A 16,438-nucleotide genomic window follows, 5' to 3' on the forward strand; every position below is an offset into this window, starting at 1 on the left:
TGATTTTTATATAAGGTGTAATGGAGGGGTCTAGCTTCAATCTTCTGCATATGACTAACCAGTTATCCCAGCAGCATTTATTGAATAGGGAATCTTTTTCCCACTGCTTGTTTTTGTCAGCTTGGTCAAAGATCAGATGGCCATAGATGTGCAGCCTTATTTTTGGGCTCTCTGTTCTGTTCCATCAGTCTATGTGCCTGTTTTTAGTACCATGCTGTTTTGGTCACTGTAGCCTTGTAGTATAGTTTGAGGTCATGTAATGTGATTCCTCTAGTTTTGTTTTGTTTTGTTTTTGCTTAAGATTGCATTAGTTATTCAGGCTCTTTTTTTGGTTCCATATATTTTTAAAGTAATTCTTTCTAGTTCTGTGAAGACAATTTGATAGGAATAGAATTGAATTTATAAATTGCTTTGGGCAGTATTGCCATTTTAGTGATATTGATTCTTCCTATCCACGAGCATGGGATGTTTTCCATTATTTTGTGTGTCTTCTCTGATTTATTTGAGCAGCATTTTGTAATTTTCATTGTAAACATCTTTCACTTCCCTCATTAGCTGTATTCCTAGGTATTTTTTGTGGCAGTTGTGAATGGAATTGCCTTTCTGATTTGGCTCTCAATCTGGTTGTTGTTGGTGTATAGGAATGCTAGTGATTTTTGTATATTAATTTTGTATCCTGAAACTTAGCTGAAGTTATCAGCCAAAGGAGTTTTTGGGCTGAGACTATGGATATTTTATATATAGAATCATGTTGCCTACAAACTGAAATAGTTTGACTTCCTCCCTTCCTATTTGGATGCGCTTTATTTCTTTCTCTTGCCTGATTTCTCTAGCTAGAACTTTCAATACTACAATGAATGGAAGTGGTGAGAGAGGACATCCTTGTCTTGTGCTGGTTTTCAAGAGGGATGCTTCCAGCTTTTACCCATTCATTATGATGTTGGTTGTGGGTATGTCATAGATGGCTCTTATTATTTTGAGGTATTTTCCCTCAATACCTAGTTTATTGAGAATTTTTTGTAACATGGAGGGATGTTGAATTTTATCAAAAGCCTTTTCTGCATCTGTTGAGATAATCATATGGTTTTTGCCTTTAGTTCCGTTTATGTGATAAATCACATTTATTAATTTTTATATGTTGAACCAACCTCATACCCCGGGGACGAAGCCTACTTGATCATGGTGGATTAGCTTTTTGATATGCTGCTGGATTTGGTTTGCAAGTATTTTGTTGAGGATTTTTGCATTGATGTTTATCAAGAATGTTGGCTTGAAGTTTTCTTTTTTTGTTGTGTCTCTACCAGGTTTTAGTATCAAGATGATGTGGCCTCATAGAATGAGTTGGGGAGAAGTCCCTTCTCCTCAATTTTTTGGAATAGTTTCTGTAGAAATAGTACCAGCTCTTGTTTGTACATCTGGTAGAACTTGGTTGTGAATCCGTCAGGTCCTGTTCAATAAATGGTGCTGAGATAACTGGCTAGTCATATGCGAATCCATCAGGGCTTTTGTTTGGTTGATAGACTATTTATTACTGATTCAATTGCAGAGCTTGTTATTAATCTGTTCAGGGAATCAGTTTCTTCCTGGCTCAGTCTTGGGAAGGTGTATGTGTCCAGAAATTTATCTGTCTCTTCTAGGTTTTCTAGCTTGTGCGCATAGAGGTGTTTGTAGTAGTTTCTGATGGGTTGATTTTATTTCTGTGGGGTCAGTAGCAACATTCCCTTCATCATTTCTAGTTGTGCTTTTTGGACCTTCTCTATTTTATTTTTTGAAGGAGGGGGGTCTTGCTCTGTCACCAGGCGGGAGTGCAGTGGCATGATCTCGGCTCACTGCAACCTCCACCTCCCAGGTTCAAGTGATTCTCCTGCCTCAGCATCCCAAGTAGCTGGGACTACAGGCATGCATCACCATGCCCAGCTAATTTTTGTAATTTTAGTAGAGACAGGGTGTCACTATGTTGGCCAGGATGGTCTTGATCTCTTGACCTTGTGATCCACCTGCCTTAGCCTCCCAAAGTGCTGGGATTAGAGGTGTGAGCCATCGTGCTCAGTCTCTCTCTTTTATTTTTAATTAATCTAGCTAGTGACCTATTTATTTTATTAATTTTTTCAAATGACCAACTCCTGGATTTGTTTATCTTTTGAATGGTTTTTCATGTCTTAATTTCCTTCAGTTCAGCTCTGATTTTTGTTATTTCTCATCTTCTGCTAGCTTTGGGGTTGATTTGTTCTTGCTTCTCTAATTCTTTCAGTTGTGGAGTTAGGTTGTTAATTTGTGATCTTTCTAGCTATTTGATGTGGGTATTTAGTGCTATGAATTGCCCTCTTAATATTGCCTTAGCCGTGTCCCAGAGATTCTGGTATATTGTATCTTTGTTCTCATTATTTTTAAAGAACTTTTCAATTTCTGTCTTAATTTCATTATTTACCCAGAAGTCATTCAGGAGCATGTTGTTTAATTTCCATGTAATTGTATAGTTTTGAGTGATTTTCGTTGTGTTGATTTCTATTTTTATTGTGTTATGTCTGAGGATGTGTTTGATATGATTCAGTTCTTTTACATTTATTGAGGATTGTTTTATGTCCAATTATGTGGTCGATTTTACAGCATGTGCTATGTGGTGATAAGAAGAATGTATATTCTGTTGTTTTTGGGTGGAGACTTCTGCAAAGGTCTATGAGATCCATTTGGTCCAATGCTGAATATCTTTGTTAATTTTCTGCCTCAATTATCTGTTTATTATTATCAGTGCAGTGTTGAAGACTCCCACTATTATTGTGTGGGAATTTATGTCTCTTTGTAGGTCTCTAAGAACTTGCTTTATGAATCTGGGTGCTTCTATGTTGGGTGCATATATATTTAGGATAGTTAGGTCTTCTTGTTAAATTTGAACCCTTTACCATTATGTAATGCCCTTCCTTGTCTTTTCTGATCTTTGTTGGTTTGAAATCTGTTTTGCCTGAAATTAGGATGGCAATGCCTGCTTTTTTCTGTTTTCCATTTGCTTGGTAGATTTTCCTCCATCCCTTTATTTTGAGCCTTTAAGTGTCATTATGCATGAGATGAGACTCTTAAAGATAGCATACCATTGGGTCTTGCTTTTTTATCCACCTTACCTGTGCACTTTAAGCAGGGCATTTAGCCCATTTACATTCAAAGTTAGTATTGTTATGTGTGGATTTGATCCCGTCAATGTGTTGTTAACTGGTTACTATGTTGGCTTGTTTGTGTGGTTGCTTTACAGTGATACTGTACTCCTCATCCTTCAGGACTTATTTGCTTATCTGAAAAGGATCTTATTTCTCTTTCATGTAGGAAGCTTAGTTTGTCTGGATATGAAATTCTTGGTTGAAGATTTTTTTCTTTAAGAATGTTGAATATAGGCCCCCAATCTCTTCTGGCTTACAGGGTTTCAGCTGAGAGGTCTGCTGTTAGCCTGATGGGGATCCCTTTGTTGGTGACCTGCCCCTTCTCTCTAGCTGCCTTTAACATTCTTCATTTTGACCTTGGAAAATCTGATGATTATGTATCTTGGGGATGATCTTCTTGTGTAGAATCTATCAAGAGTTCTCTGTATTTCCTGAATTTGACTATTGGCTTCTCTAGCAAGGTTGGGGAAGTTTTCATGGATGATATCCTGAAATATATTTTCCAAGTTGTTCGGCATGACTCTTGGGTTTGAATTCTAGCTTTACTACTTAGCCACTGAAGAACCTTTGACAAGAGGCATCTCTGAGTTCACTTTTATTATCTACAAAATAAGTCTAATAATAGCACCTATCTCATAGGATTGTTGTGGCATTAAATGATACATAAATCCAAAGCTCTTACATCCATGAATGGTTCATAGTAAGTGCTCTGGAACTATCACCTATGTTTATTAAACTGAAAATACTGTTTCCAGCTGGGTGTGGTGGCTCATGCCTGCAAACCCAGTACTTTGGGAGGCCAAGGTGGGAGGACTGCTTGAGGCCAGGAATTTGACACCAGCCTGGACAATATAGTGACACCCTATCTGTACAAAACAAAACAAAACAAAAAACTTAGTGCTTGAGGCTGCAGTATGATTGTGCCACTGAACTCCAGCCTGGGTAACAGAGCAAAACCCTATCTCTTAAAAAACAAAAGCAAAGAAAATGCTGTTTCCTCCAAGGAGGCCTTTCTGAGGGCTGTCTGGGGTCAGATGGGGCATCCCTTTTTTGTTCCCTTAGCATGCTGCTTCCTCCCACAACCTCTAGACCTCTATGTGCTAATTCTCTGTTTAATTTTCCATTTTTCCCTACTGGACTGGCAGCTTCCAGAAGGAAAGGGCAAGGATTAGTGTTCTCCAAACCCTGGTCCCAGAGCATTCAATCCATCAGTGCTATGAGAATGAGAGTGTAATGGGCCATCATGCAAACTTTGTTGCATAGATGCATTCATTGGGGTGGATGGCCTCTGGAGTCAAGGAGTAGGCTAGAAAGGGAGGAAGTTATTGGGTTGTCAGAAAAGAGAAGAAAAGCTTTCAATGGCTTTCTGGTGCTCTTAAAATCAAATCCCATGTCATAACTGTGGCATTTGTGGCTTGCATGATGCAGCCCTCATCAAATTCTCCATGTCCCTTCTGGACTTGGGAATTTGCATGCACTTTTCCTTCTGTCTGGAATGTCATTCCACCTTCTCATCACACTGCTGGCTCTTCCTCATCCTTCAGGACTCATCTAAAAGTCACCTCCTTAGAGAGGTCTTCCCAGATTTCCCAATCTAGATTAGGTACCTATGCTCTCTCTCTCTCATAGCACCCTGTTCTCTTCCTGTAGGACAATGATTATAATTTTTACCTATATACTTATGGATGCAGTTACTTCATTTCTGCCCATATTTTCCAGAAGACTGTGAGCTCCTTGAGGATAGATAACAAGTTCTTCTTTTCTATGATATAGCCCCAGCACCTGGCATCTGGCGTGCATATAGTAGGTACCCAGTGAATGCCCTTTGAATGAATGGATATATGTGTGCCCTTACTTCATAAGGATTTCCATCTTGTCCTTCAGGCAGAAGCCAGCCTTCTGGGCTACGCTGTAAAACTTGGCCCTCATGGTGTTACACACCCCACTCTTGTATTGGATGTTGATGTCATAATTAGTGCGGCTGTGGACACAGATAAGAAAAGCTTGGGGGATGGAGCTCAGGGATGTCCCCTAGTAACCTCCCTAGTAACCACTCTGGCCTCCCTGGGTCCCAATGCTCTGCATCAGGGACTCCCTGTAGCTACCTGGGTTCTCTGCCCTCACTTGGAGCCTCCCTAAGCATCCTCCTGGACATAGGAAGGACAGATCTTCCCAATAGCATCAGGATGGTGGTTTAGACCCTATTAAATGAGCCCACAGTGAGATAGCTGGTTGCTGGAGCCCAGCGAATGTTAAGGATGGTGAGATGGAATTTGTAGCTGGGAAATTCAGGCTTAAAGTCCAGCCCCACCACTTCTCAGCTGTGTGGTCTCAGGCAAGACATTTTACGTGGCCAGGTTTCAGCCTGCTCCTTTGTAAGATGGGCTAATGCCCCTGCCTCATAGGATTGGTTTTGAGGAACAAGCAAGTTAATGCAGAGAGAATGCTTTTCATGGTGCCTGGCACAGCAGAGGGATTTCTTGCCCCTGTCTGCATTGCTGCTTGGCTTCTTGGCTATGAGTGCCTTGTCCTTCAGCATCGTTTATGGCCTTAGGGAGTCTGGTCTGCATTGGGTCATTTCCACACCCCTGGGAAGGGTGTGGTCATCATATTCCCTCTTGCCTGGGTCCTTCCATTGCCCTCCTGGCTTACTTTTTAGACTTCTTCTGGACTGGCTGGGTGTGGCTTTCTGCACTTGTACTGCTGGATCTCTCACTGAAACACAAAGGGATGGTTTCAAATTTCTCAGAGTCTGCTTTTCAAGAAAAGTGTGCCTCCAGGGCCCCATGGCACCTGCTAACTTCCAGGATTCAGGCAAGGGAGGTGGTTCTAATCAAGGCATCAGTCACAGACCTCTATGATTTCTCCCCACCTCTTGGGCTTCCCTCCTGCCGTATCCCTGCCGAGAGGGTCCTCTTTGTTTCTTTTCTACCTACTTATATCCTACCCTGCCTTATGGTCCACAGCAAGTCCTGTATATCTGGACTCTCCAGTCCAGCTTTGACCTTCTGCCTCTGCATATTGTCAGGATTATGTCTTTTCTGGATCTCAGTTTCATTTGTATAAAATTATTCTCTTTGGAGGGTGAGTTGGTTTAGGACTTTTCCACTCTCCTCTCCATACCCAACACTTAACACTGGGTCAAGAGCAGATTTAGTGAAGCTCAACACTTGTCCATCTGTGAGCAAGCAGCTCCCTTCTGGATGGTCAGTTTCCTCATCTGTGACACATCAACTCATCATGCCATCCAACCCTTTCTAGGTGTGGATGATTGAATCCTCGTATGGATACCTGCTCCTGTGACTCTGCCTGGGCAAGCTTCCTAGAGGGGGATGAAGGGCCCCTACCCCTGCCCACCCTGCCCCCCATGCCTTTCTCCAGGATCCTTGTTTAGGGACTTGAGCTTTCAGCACCATTGTCTAGCACCTTCTCTCTGAACCTGTTTCCCCTTCTTTCTTCCAAATGCTTGGAAAATTGATCTGACCACTTTATCTGTGTGGCTCTGGGGGAGGGGGTGGCAAAACTGGTTTCCTTCTTCCTGTGATGTGTGGGTAACCCTTTGCTTCTAGCACTGTGACATTTGGGACTTTTTTAGGCAGGCAGACCTGGTCATTTTCCAGACTGCTCCCCATAGGAAAGGTCCTGGCCTTTGCTGGTTTCCCCAGAAGCTCACAGGACTAGACGTGGAGGTCTCAGGTCTAGTAGGTAATGGAGCAAATTTTTCATCCTACTTGGGGAAAATGCAGACCCCCCATTAACAATATCCAGAAAGCCTTGATTTTGGATTCCAAACAGCTGCCCTGATCCCTGCAGATGAATCCTTTCGGGGAGCGTGGTGGCCCTGACCTTCCTCCTGTAGATGGCTCTCTTCTTTTCAAGGGCTTTGACAGTGATTCAGGGAGGAGGTGGGAGGTAAGGAAAGTGGTGTTATTAGCTGGTGATAAGAAAGAGGCAGAAATAAGCAATAAAAGACCCTTCCACCTGTCTCACACTGTGCCCCCTGCTTGGCCCTCTTTGAGTTTCAGCTGCATTGGTCTTTGCTTGGTGCCCCTGAGATTCCTCCTGCCTCAGGACCTTAGCACATGCTATTGACCCTGCTCAGAACAGCATTCCCACCTTTTCCTCCTCATAGCCTAGTCAATTCTCCTTTGTCCTTAAGTTCTCAGCTTAAATGTCAGACTCAGACTCAGTCTTGGTTAGCACCAAACCCCTCTACTTCCTTTTCGGAACACTTCACAGTCATGATGTTATGGCCAGCTGTAGGATTATCTGAGAAATGCTTGACTCTCCCCTTAGACCGGCAATTCTTAAGCATGGGTAGAATCCAAGGGGTCCATAAATACAGATGGGAAAATAGTTGCACCTTTACTTGAACTAACCTTTAACCAAAATGGAAATTGTAGGTATTTGCCTATCATGTTACATTTGTGGGAGATATTTAAAAAAATCATTTATAGTCAACACTAATTCAAAATTACAGGAGTTGTTAGACCTGTTGGTAAGTCTTGTTATATAATGCATTGTGAAAGACATGCATAGATGACCATATCCCAAATTTGATTGTAATATAGCAATCTATATTACTATGCATTTCTTAGTAATCTTTTGTAATGTGTGGTATGCACTAAAAACATTTTTCTTAAAGGAGTCCATAGATTTTCTCAGACTTCCAAGGAGTCTATGGCACATAAAAGGTTATAACCCCAGCCCAGATACAGAGATCCAAGAGGGCAGGCTGTGTTTGTTTCATCTGCTGCTGAATCCCCCAAACCTAGCACAGTTACTGGCACAAGTCGGGAATCTAAGAATATTCTCTAAATTGGCCAGGCATGGTGGCTCATACCTGTAATTCCAGCACTTTGGGAGCCCGAGGAGGGCAGATCACTTGAGGTCGGGAGTTCAAGACCTGCCTGGCCAACATGGTGAAACCCTGTCTTTACTAAAAATACAAAAATTAGCTGGGCATGGTGGTGCGTGGCTGTAATCCCAGTTACTTGGGAGGCTGAGGCAGGGGAATCACTTGAACCTGGAAGGGTGGAGGTTTGGAGGTTGCAGTGAGCCGAGGTCGTGCCACTATACTCCAGCCTGAGTGACAGAGCAAGACTCCATCTCAAAAAAAAAATTTCTCTAAACTAAATCGGGGGAAGATCTCCACCTCCCCCATTATAACTTACCCAAGTAAAGAGAGAGAGATAGTCTTGTACCACATCCTCCCTACCTCACTTCTCCATGATTAGAACATTTTAACTTGATGGTGTATAATTGTTGGGGAGAAATGCCTGGATTCTCACCCCTGGCCCTGCAGTAAAAGGGCTTGTTTCTGGTGAGGTCATAAGAAGGAAAAAATCCTCCCTTTCCTGTCCCACTTTCCATGGTCTGGGGAGGAGCTTCCCTGCAGTGGTCCCTGTAATGGTGGGCTGCCTTCCGTGGCACCTGCTGCAGGCGCCAGGCTTTCCTACCTTGACTTGTGGGTGGTCTGCATTTCCTTACAGGCAGAATTGCTCTTGTTTTGTTTCAGCACTGACAAGATGCTGCAAAGCAAAGTGAGTCCTTTAACAAGGTGCTGAATACATGAAGGTTTTGTGGAGTAACTACATGTGGGAGGAGGGGGAATTCTCTTTCTAGAGCAGGAATCTTCAGACTCTACTGGGCACAACACTCACCTGGAGAGTTTGCTAAGAATACAGATTCATTGGCCACATTTCTAGGGACTTGAATACATTGGGCCTGGAGGTGGGCCCCAGAAGCTGCATTTAGATCACACACACAGGTACGTGTGCACACACACACACTCTCTCTCTCTGTCTTAAAATTCCACACCATAAATAAAATATGTGAAATAATTCCCACGTAAAGTGCCTTAAAAAAAATATAGCTATTGGCTGGGTGTGGTGGTTCATGCCTGTAATCCCAGCACTTTGGGAGGCTGAGGTAAGCGGATCACTTGAGGTCAGGAGTTCCAGACCAGCCTGGACAACACTGTGAAACCCTGTCTCTACTAAAAATACAAAAATTAGCTGGGTATGGTGGCTCACAGTTGTAGTCCCAGCTACTCAGGCATGAGAATCGCTTGAACTGAGGCATGAGAATGAGGACGAGAATCGCTTGAACCCAGGAGGCGAAGGTTGCAGTGAGCTGAGATGGCACCACTGTACTCCAGCCTGGGTGACAGAGCAAGACTCTGTCTCAAATATATATATATATCTCGTTACCTCTGGAGATTATGATTCACTTGGTTCTGGGATGAGGAGGTGTAGAAATTTGTATTTATCATAAGTATCCCAAGCTGCTTCTAATCTTCAGGGACGCTGCTACAGGATTTTAAGAAAAGGCTGTGTTTTTAGATGACTAGGGGGCAGTCTGGCCTTGAGGCTGGGGCTGGATGCGCTGGCTTATAGGGATTTCTGAAAGCCCCACAGTTCAGTGTTAGCCTTGATGAGAGCAGATTTGGGATCTAAAGTGAGAAAGGAATCCGGTTTCCAAAGTGAGGGGGCAAAAGAGCATGTGCAGGTTTTCCTAACTGTTTCTCTGTAGTTTGCATTGAAGCTTCACTATCTGCTGCCTTAGCAAAAGATTAGGGAGATTTTTTTCCCCAGAGGAATTAATGAGGAAGGGATACTTCAACACATTCTTGCTCTGTAATCATGGTTATTTTATCATTAAGTTGAATGCAGAGGCCATGTGATGGGTCTTGTGAGAACCAGGTTCTAGCGTGGTTTTGTCTTTGAAGACCTTATGGAAGTCACTGCTTGTTGCTTTTTGACATCTGTGAGATGGGGTGATGGTAATGATGAATGTACCTGTCTCAGCAGGAGAAGATTCTGTGGGGCAACATGTGTGAGACAAAAGTGACAACTATCCTCACCACCATCCCCACCACCAACCTCACTGCCATTTATTGAATACTTACTGTATGCCAGGCACATGCTAATATGTTAAATAAATGCATTATCTGACTAAATGCTTAAAATGGTTAATCAAAGTAGATGTTATTTCCATAACATTAGTAATATTTTACAGGGATAATATCATCTAACTCTCACTACAACCCTTTGGGATAGACTGCTAATGAGCCTCATTTAACAGAAATAGAATCAGACTCAGAGAGGTGAAGAAACTTTCCCAACATCGCCCAGCAATTAGTCATGGGCATGGAGACTGACCTTAGTTTGTTAGGTTCCAAAGCCAATGCTTTGATGCTACACAATCTTATCTTATAGATGAAAAATCTGAGGTTTAGAGAAAGCCTAGATGACACGTCCAAGGGCAACAGGTTTTAGATCCATGTCAGTCTGACTCCAAAGCCAGTGCTTGTGCTGTGAGTTCTTACAAAGGAAGGAGCCTCATTGAGCTGATGTTTCATTATTATTGTCTCTCTAATGCTTATAAATCAGGTACAGCAGTGGGGCTTCATGGGTCAACATTGTCTCTGAGTGCCTCCCAAATGCCACCTTTCAGAGCAGTCCCAATGAGAATTGAGGCAACAGCAGGCGAAAGCATCATTTTTCCCAAGCAGAGGAGAGGTGTGATGCATGTGAAAGTGCCCAGTGAACTGTAATTACGGTAATAACAATAACCAATAAGTCATAGTTGGCATCCCAGTGGGCTGAAGGCGATGATGAACCTCTTCTAGTGCCTCATTTATTTTCAGGAAGTAATTTGCTTACCCAAAAAAAAATCCGCACTTGGGAAGGGAACTCCGGCTCTGGGCTGTGTGGTCTCTGGGGCTTTTAGAGGTCAGAAGCCTGGTGGACAAAGCGTCCCACGAGAAAGGGGATGTCTTAGGTTCAAGTCTGATAGTGCCTCCTTATGAGCCAATCGTATCAGTTGCCGGCTTGAAACTTCAAAGGATTCCTGCTGTTCTTAGAATAAAAACCAGAATCCTTGAGTTTCATCCTGTTTTGGCTGAGTTTCAGTTTCTTGAAGGTGTTATGGTCCCTTTTGACCACGTTTGCACATGTGCTGCCTGTAATGCTCTCTTCCCCGCCTCCCTGCTCGCCCATTTACATGCTTTATCTAAATCTCAGCTTAAAGCTTCTTCCTTGGAGGAAACTTCTCTGATCCCCATCCCCAGCCCAGACTAGGTCAAATGCCCTGATTATTTGTTCTCACACTTTCAAGCTTTCCTTTCATGGACACTTCTCACAATAATAATGAGTACACAGCCCATACATGTTCATAAGTATTCACTCAAAGGATGAATGAATAACCAGAGAATTCCTGAGCGGCAGCACAGCAGAGTGGCAAAGAGAATGGTTTTTGGAGTTAGAGATGTCTGGATTTGCCAAATATGGTGATTCACACCTGTAATCCCAGCATTTTGGGAGGCCAAGGTGGGGGGATCGCTTGAGCCAGGAGTTCAAGACCAGCCCGGGCAGTATAGTGAGATCCTGTCTCTACAAAATTAAAGAAATTAGCCAGGTGTGGTGGTGTGTGACTGTAGTCCCAGCTATTTAGGAGGCTGAGGTGGGAGGATCGCTTGAGCCCAGGAGTTGGAGGCTGCAGTGAGCTATGATTGTGCCACTGCACATCAGCCTGGTTAACAGAGCAAGACCCTGTCTCAAAAACAAAAATAAACCAAAAGAAAGGTCTAGATTAGAGTCATGGCCATATCATTCACTGGCTGAGTGACCTTGAACTAGTCACATAGCCTCTCTGAGCCTCATTTCCTTACTTTTTAAAATGAAGATGATAGTATCTACCTTGTAGGATTATTGTAAGAACTCAGAGAAGTGATACACATAAACGACACAGCTCAGTGCCTGTCACAGAGAAAATGCTCAGCTACTACAGTTAGTGTGATTGCTATTATTCTAAGCTTTATTTGTCCTAGGAGTCAAGAGAACATACCTGGGTGCTTTTCTTTGCATCCCATTTTCTATCGTGATTGTCCTCCGGGCATCCTCCCGAACCATCTCCAGGAGCTTCTGCAGATCTGATGAGAATATGAGAGGTCACTCTTGACCAGAAGTCACCCCTGAGACAGGATTGTGCAGGGCAGGGTGCAGGCCTCAAGCTGGGTCACCTCTGCTCCTAAGGGTTGGGATCTGGAGAGAGATTCCATCGGGGTCCAGAAGAGGTGGCTCATAGTGTTAAGTAGGTTGTGAATCTGATCATGCCACGCCCCTGCTTAAAACCCATCAGTGGCTCTGTGTTTCTTTTGGCTAATGCCTGTAATGCCAGCCCTTTGCATGGTCAAGGTGGGCGGATCACTTAAGGCCAGGAGTTTGAGATCAGCCTGGCCAACATGGCGAAACCCTACCTCTACAAAATGTACAAAAGTTAGCTGGGCATGGTGGTGGGTGCCTGTAATTCCAGCTTCTTGGGAGACTGAGGCCCAAAAATCACTTGAATCTGAGAGGCAGAGGTTGCAGTAAGCCAAGATCATGCCACTGCACTACATTCTAGGTGATACAGTGAGACTCTAAATAAGATAATAATAATAATAATACAATAAAAAATAAATAAATTCCTTCAATGTGGCCTGTAAGGCCTGCTGGGATCCATCTACTCTTTTTATCCCTGGTTTCATCTCCCTTCCCTTCCCCACCTTAAACTCTACTGCAGCCAGGGAGAACTGTTTCCAAAGCTGAGAGGAAACCATCTTGCTCAGGAAACCCTCTCTGATCTCCATTGGCCTGAATTTTTAAACCAGCAATCCACAGGCTGAATTCGGCTCACAAATGTGTTTTATTTGATTCCATGTAGATGTCAACCTTTTTAAACTGGAAGATTTCACATGAAAATCCAGACCTCCAGCTTCCCTAGAAAGGAGTCTGAGATGGGACTACACTGCCCCCATTCCTGCTGCATGCTAGATGTGCCTTTAGATAGGCATGTGCTCTCCAGCTCCCCACAGCTCCCACCACTCCTCCTTCCCTGACATAACTTTTATTTTCATACTTAATATTGATTTTGGCAGGGGGCAGTGGCTCACATCTATAATCTCAGCACTTTGGGAGGTTGAGGTGGGAGGATTTCTTGAGCTCAGGAGTTCGAGGCCAGCCTGGGCAACATGGAGAAACCACCATCTCTACTAAAACAAAAAATGTAAAACATTTGCTGGGTATGGTTGGGTGCACCTGTATTCCCAGCTACTCAAGAGGCTGAGGTGGGAGAATCACCTGAGCCTGGGAAGTCAAGGCTGCAGTGAGCCAACATCACGCCACTGCACTCCAACCTGGACGACAGAGTGAGACCCTTTCTCAGAAAAAATAATATTATTGATTTTGTACAGTATAGAAATATTTCTTCATACCCAACTGTTATGAGTTGAACTGTGTGACCCTCTTTGCCAAGATATGCTGAGGTACTCATAACCCAGGACCTCAGTCGATGGCATTATTTGGAAATAAGATCACTGCAGACTTATGATAGTTGTGTCATTTAACAATGGAGACACATCTTGAGCAATGCATCATTAGGTGATTTTGTCATTGTGCAAACATCATAGAGTGCACTCACATAAACCTAGGTGGCATAGCTTACTCTACACGTGGGCTATGTGGTATATACAGCTTATTGCTCTCAGGTCACAAACTGCACAGCATGTTACTATACTGAATACTGTAGGCAATTATAAAACAATGTTAAGTATTTGTGTATCTAGGCATAACATAGAAAAGGTACAGCCAAAATGTAGTATAAGAGATTAAAAAATACACCTATATAGGGTACTTATCATAAATGGAATTTTCACTAGGTGTCAGTGAGTTGAGTGGTTAGTAAATATGAAGGCCTAGGACATTACTGTGGACTTTATAAACACGTACACTTAGGCTACACTAAACTTACTAAAAATATTTTTCCTTCTTCAATAATGAATTAAACTTAACTTACTGTAACTTTTTTACTTTATAAGCTTTACACTTTTTAAGCTTCGTGACTCTTTTGTAATAACACAGCATAAAACACAAACACATTCTATATCTGTAAAAAACGTTTTCTTTTTTAATATCCTTATTCTGTAAGCTTTTTTCTATTTTAAAAATTTTTTTGCTTTTAAATTATTTTTGTTAAAAACTAAGGCCAGGTATGGTGGCTCATGCTTGTAATCCCAGCACTTTGGGAGGCTGAGGCAGGTGGATCATCTGAGGTCAGGAGTTTGAGATCAGCCTGGCCAACATGGTGAAACCCTGTCTCTATTAAAAATACAAAAAAAAAAAAAAAAAAAAAAAAAAAGCTAGGCACGGTGGCAGGTGCCTGTAATCCCAGCTACTTGGGAGGAGGCTGAGGCAGGAGAATTACCTGAACCTGGGAGGTGGAGGTTGCAGTGAACTGAGATTGAGCCACTGCACTCCAACTTGGGCAACAAGAATGAAACTGTCTCAAAACAAAAAATAAAAAACAAAAAACAAAAAAACTAAGCCACAAACACACACATAAGCCTAGGCCAACACAGGGTCAGGATTATCAATATCACAGTCTTTCATCTGCATATCTTTTCCCCTGAGGTTCTTCAAAGGCAGTAACACACATGGAACTATCATCTCCCAGCAATGCCTTCTTCTGGAATATCTCCTGAAGGACCTACCTAGGGCTGTTTTACAATTCACTTTCTTTTCACAAGTAGAAGGAATACACTCTAAAATCACAATAGAAAATAAAGTATAGTACATATATAAACCAGTAACATAGTCATTTTATCATCATCAAGTACAGTACTATGTACTGTACATAATTGTGTTATACTTTTATATGCAGTATAAAATGCAGTAAGTTTATTGACACCAGCATCATCACAGACCTGTGAGTAACATAGTGTGCTATGATATCATGATGGCTAAGATATATTAGGCAATAGGAATTTTTCAGCTTCACTCTAATCTTATGGGACCACTGTCTTATATGTGGTCCATTGTTGACCGAAACATTGTTATGTGACAGGTGATTGTAGTCATGTAAAGGTAAGGTCATACTGGAGCAGGATGAACTCTCTATCCAATGACTAGTGTCCTTATAAGTAGGAGAGAATGACACACAGGGAAAAGATGTGATGTCAGGGGCTATAGATTCAAGTGATGTATTTATAAACCAAGGAATGCCAAGGATTGGCAGCACCCACAAGAAAAGTCAAGGAAGAATTCTCTCCTATGGATTTCAGAAGATGCATGGCCCTATGGACACGTTGATTTTGGATGTTTAGTATCCAGAACTGTGAGACAATAAGTTTCTGTCATCAGAAATTTTACAGCGACTGTAGGAAATGAACACACTGACACTCCAAAAAGTTGGGAAATGAAATGGAGACGGAATAAGTTACCGTCCTCAAGAAAAGTGGGAGAGTGGAATTGAATGGTCCTATCCTATGTGGTTACATATTTGCAAATCGCTGGATACTTTCCTTGATTCTTTCCACTCCCTAGCATGGAATCCACTTTGATACAAAACCGTGAGCTTTGGGCCACTTTTTCCGGAATGTTTGTAGCTGTCCACGGTGCTGAAATATCACAGTGTGAGGTTGTCTCTTGATGACTGTGAATACTCCACAATTTCTCCCCAGCTTTATGAACAAGAAGAGAGAAGAAGTCACTTGGAGTGAGAAGAGGAGGAAATACACAGACAGAGAGCGATTGGAGATCAGAGATATATCAAGAAAGAAAAGAGAGGAGACTTTTGAGATGGCTTTTAAATTCCAGGAACTAAGAAGAAAACTTCAATAGCCAACTACTGGAACTTGAGCAACCGAAGAGAGAGCCTTAAACACATATTCTTAGTGGTGCAACCGGATTGCATCTCACAATGAACAAATACGCTAGATGGCTGTCTCCACTGGGTAAAAATAATTTTTGATTTTTATTTTCTATCTTTATGGGAAATACTGGTGGCTTGCACCATCTCAGAACAGAGAGTAGAGTGGCTGATGTTGGTTTAATGCACTTTTGATAGACCTATCACATTTTCCTTCCTCCTCTGGGATACTGGAAGAATGCTCTCTTCCCATCTCCATCCACTGCACCTGGTAGGGTGCCCACCTGTGGACTCCTGTAGCAAATTGTCCTTCCAGCCCCCATCAGAGCATTGATTTCATATGATGGTCATTGCCTGTTCACTTGCAGGTCTTTCCTCTAGTCTGTGAGTTCCTTGATGTCAGGGGCCACATTTTATTTGTCTTTTTATTGATAGCACCTGGCAGCATGCTTAGCACATGGAGTCTCAGTCAACAGTTACAGAATGAATAAGTGAACAACTAGAGAGGAAATAGAGGGAAGGATTTGAGACTATGAGTTAGATTTGGATAGCAATGAACGATGACAATGCCAGTGCAGACACCTCATTCCTTAATGGGT

At 42.5% G+C, this 16,438-nt stretch overlaps 1 protein-coding gene and 1 long non-coding RNA gene across 3 annotated transcripts in view; one reads left to right on the top strand and one right to left on the bottom strand.

The window, feature by feature from the left end:
- LOC110569265 (uncharacterized) overlaps window positions 1–16,438 on the top strand; it is a 290,201-nt gene that overhangs the window by 144,441 nt on the left and 129,322 nt on the right. The window lies entirely within an intron of this gene.
- Window positions 1–16,438, bottom strand: part of CCDC60 (coiled-coil domain containing 60) — a 210,735-nt gene that overhangs the window by 13,454 nt on the left and 180,843 nt on the right. Inside the window, exons 8-11 of the mRNA XM_021675492.2 lie at window positions 12,000–12,084; window positions 8,609–8,680; window positions 5,802–5,864; window positions 5,005–5,130 (exon numbers count right to left, since the gene is read on the bottom strand). Of these exons, the coding sequence (XP_021531167.2) occupies window positions 5,005–5,130; window positions 5,802–5,864; window positions 8,609–8,680; window positions 12,000–12,084 (346 nt within the window). The remainder of the gene's footprint in view (window positions 1–5,004; window positions 5,131–5,801; window positions 5,865–8,608; window positions 8,681–11,999; window positions 12,085–16,438) is intronic.

Source organism: Aotus nancymaae, unplaced genomic scaffold (genome assembly GCF_030222135.1).
Source record: "Aotus nancymaae isolate 86718 unplaced genomic scaffold, 86718_ANA_hifiasm-v0.15.2.pri h1tg000021l, whole genome shotgun sequence".
Taxonomy (NCBI): domain Eukaryota; kingdom Metazoa; phylum Chordata; class Mammalia; order Primates; family Aotidae; genus Aotus; species Aotus nancymaae.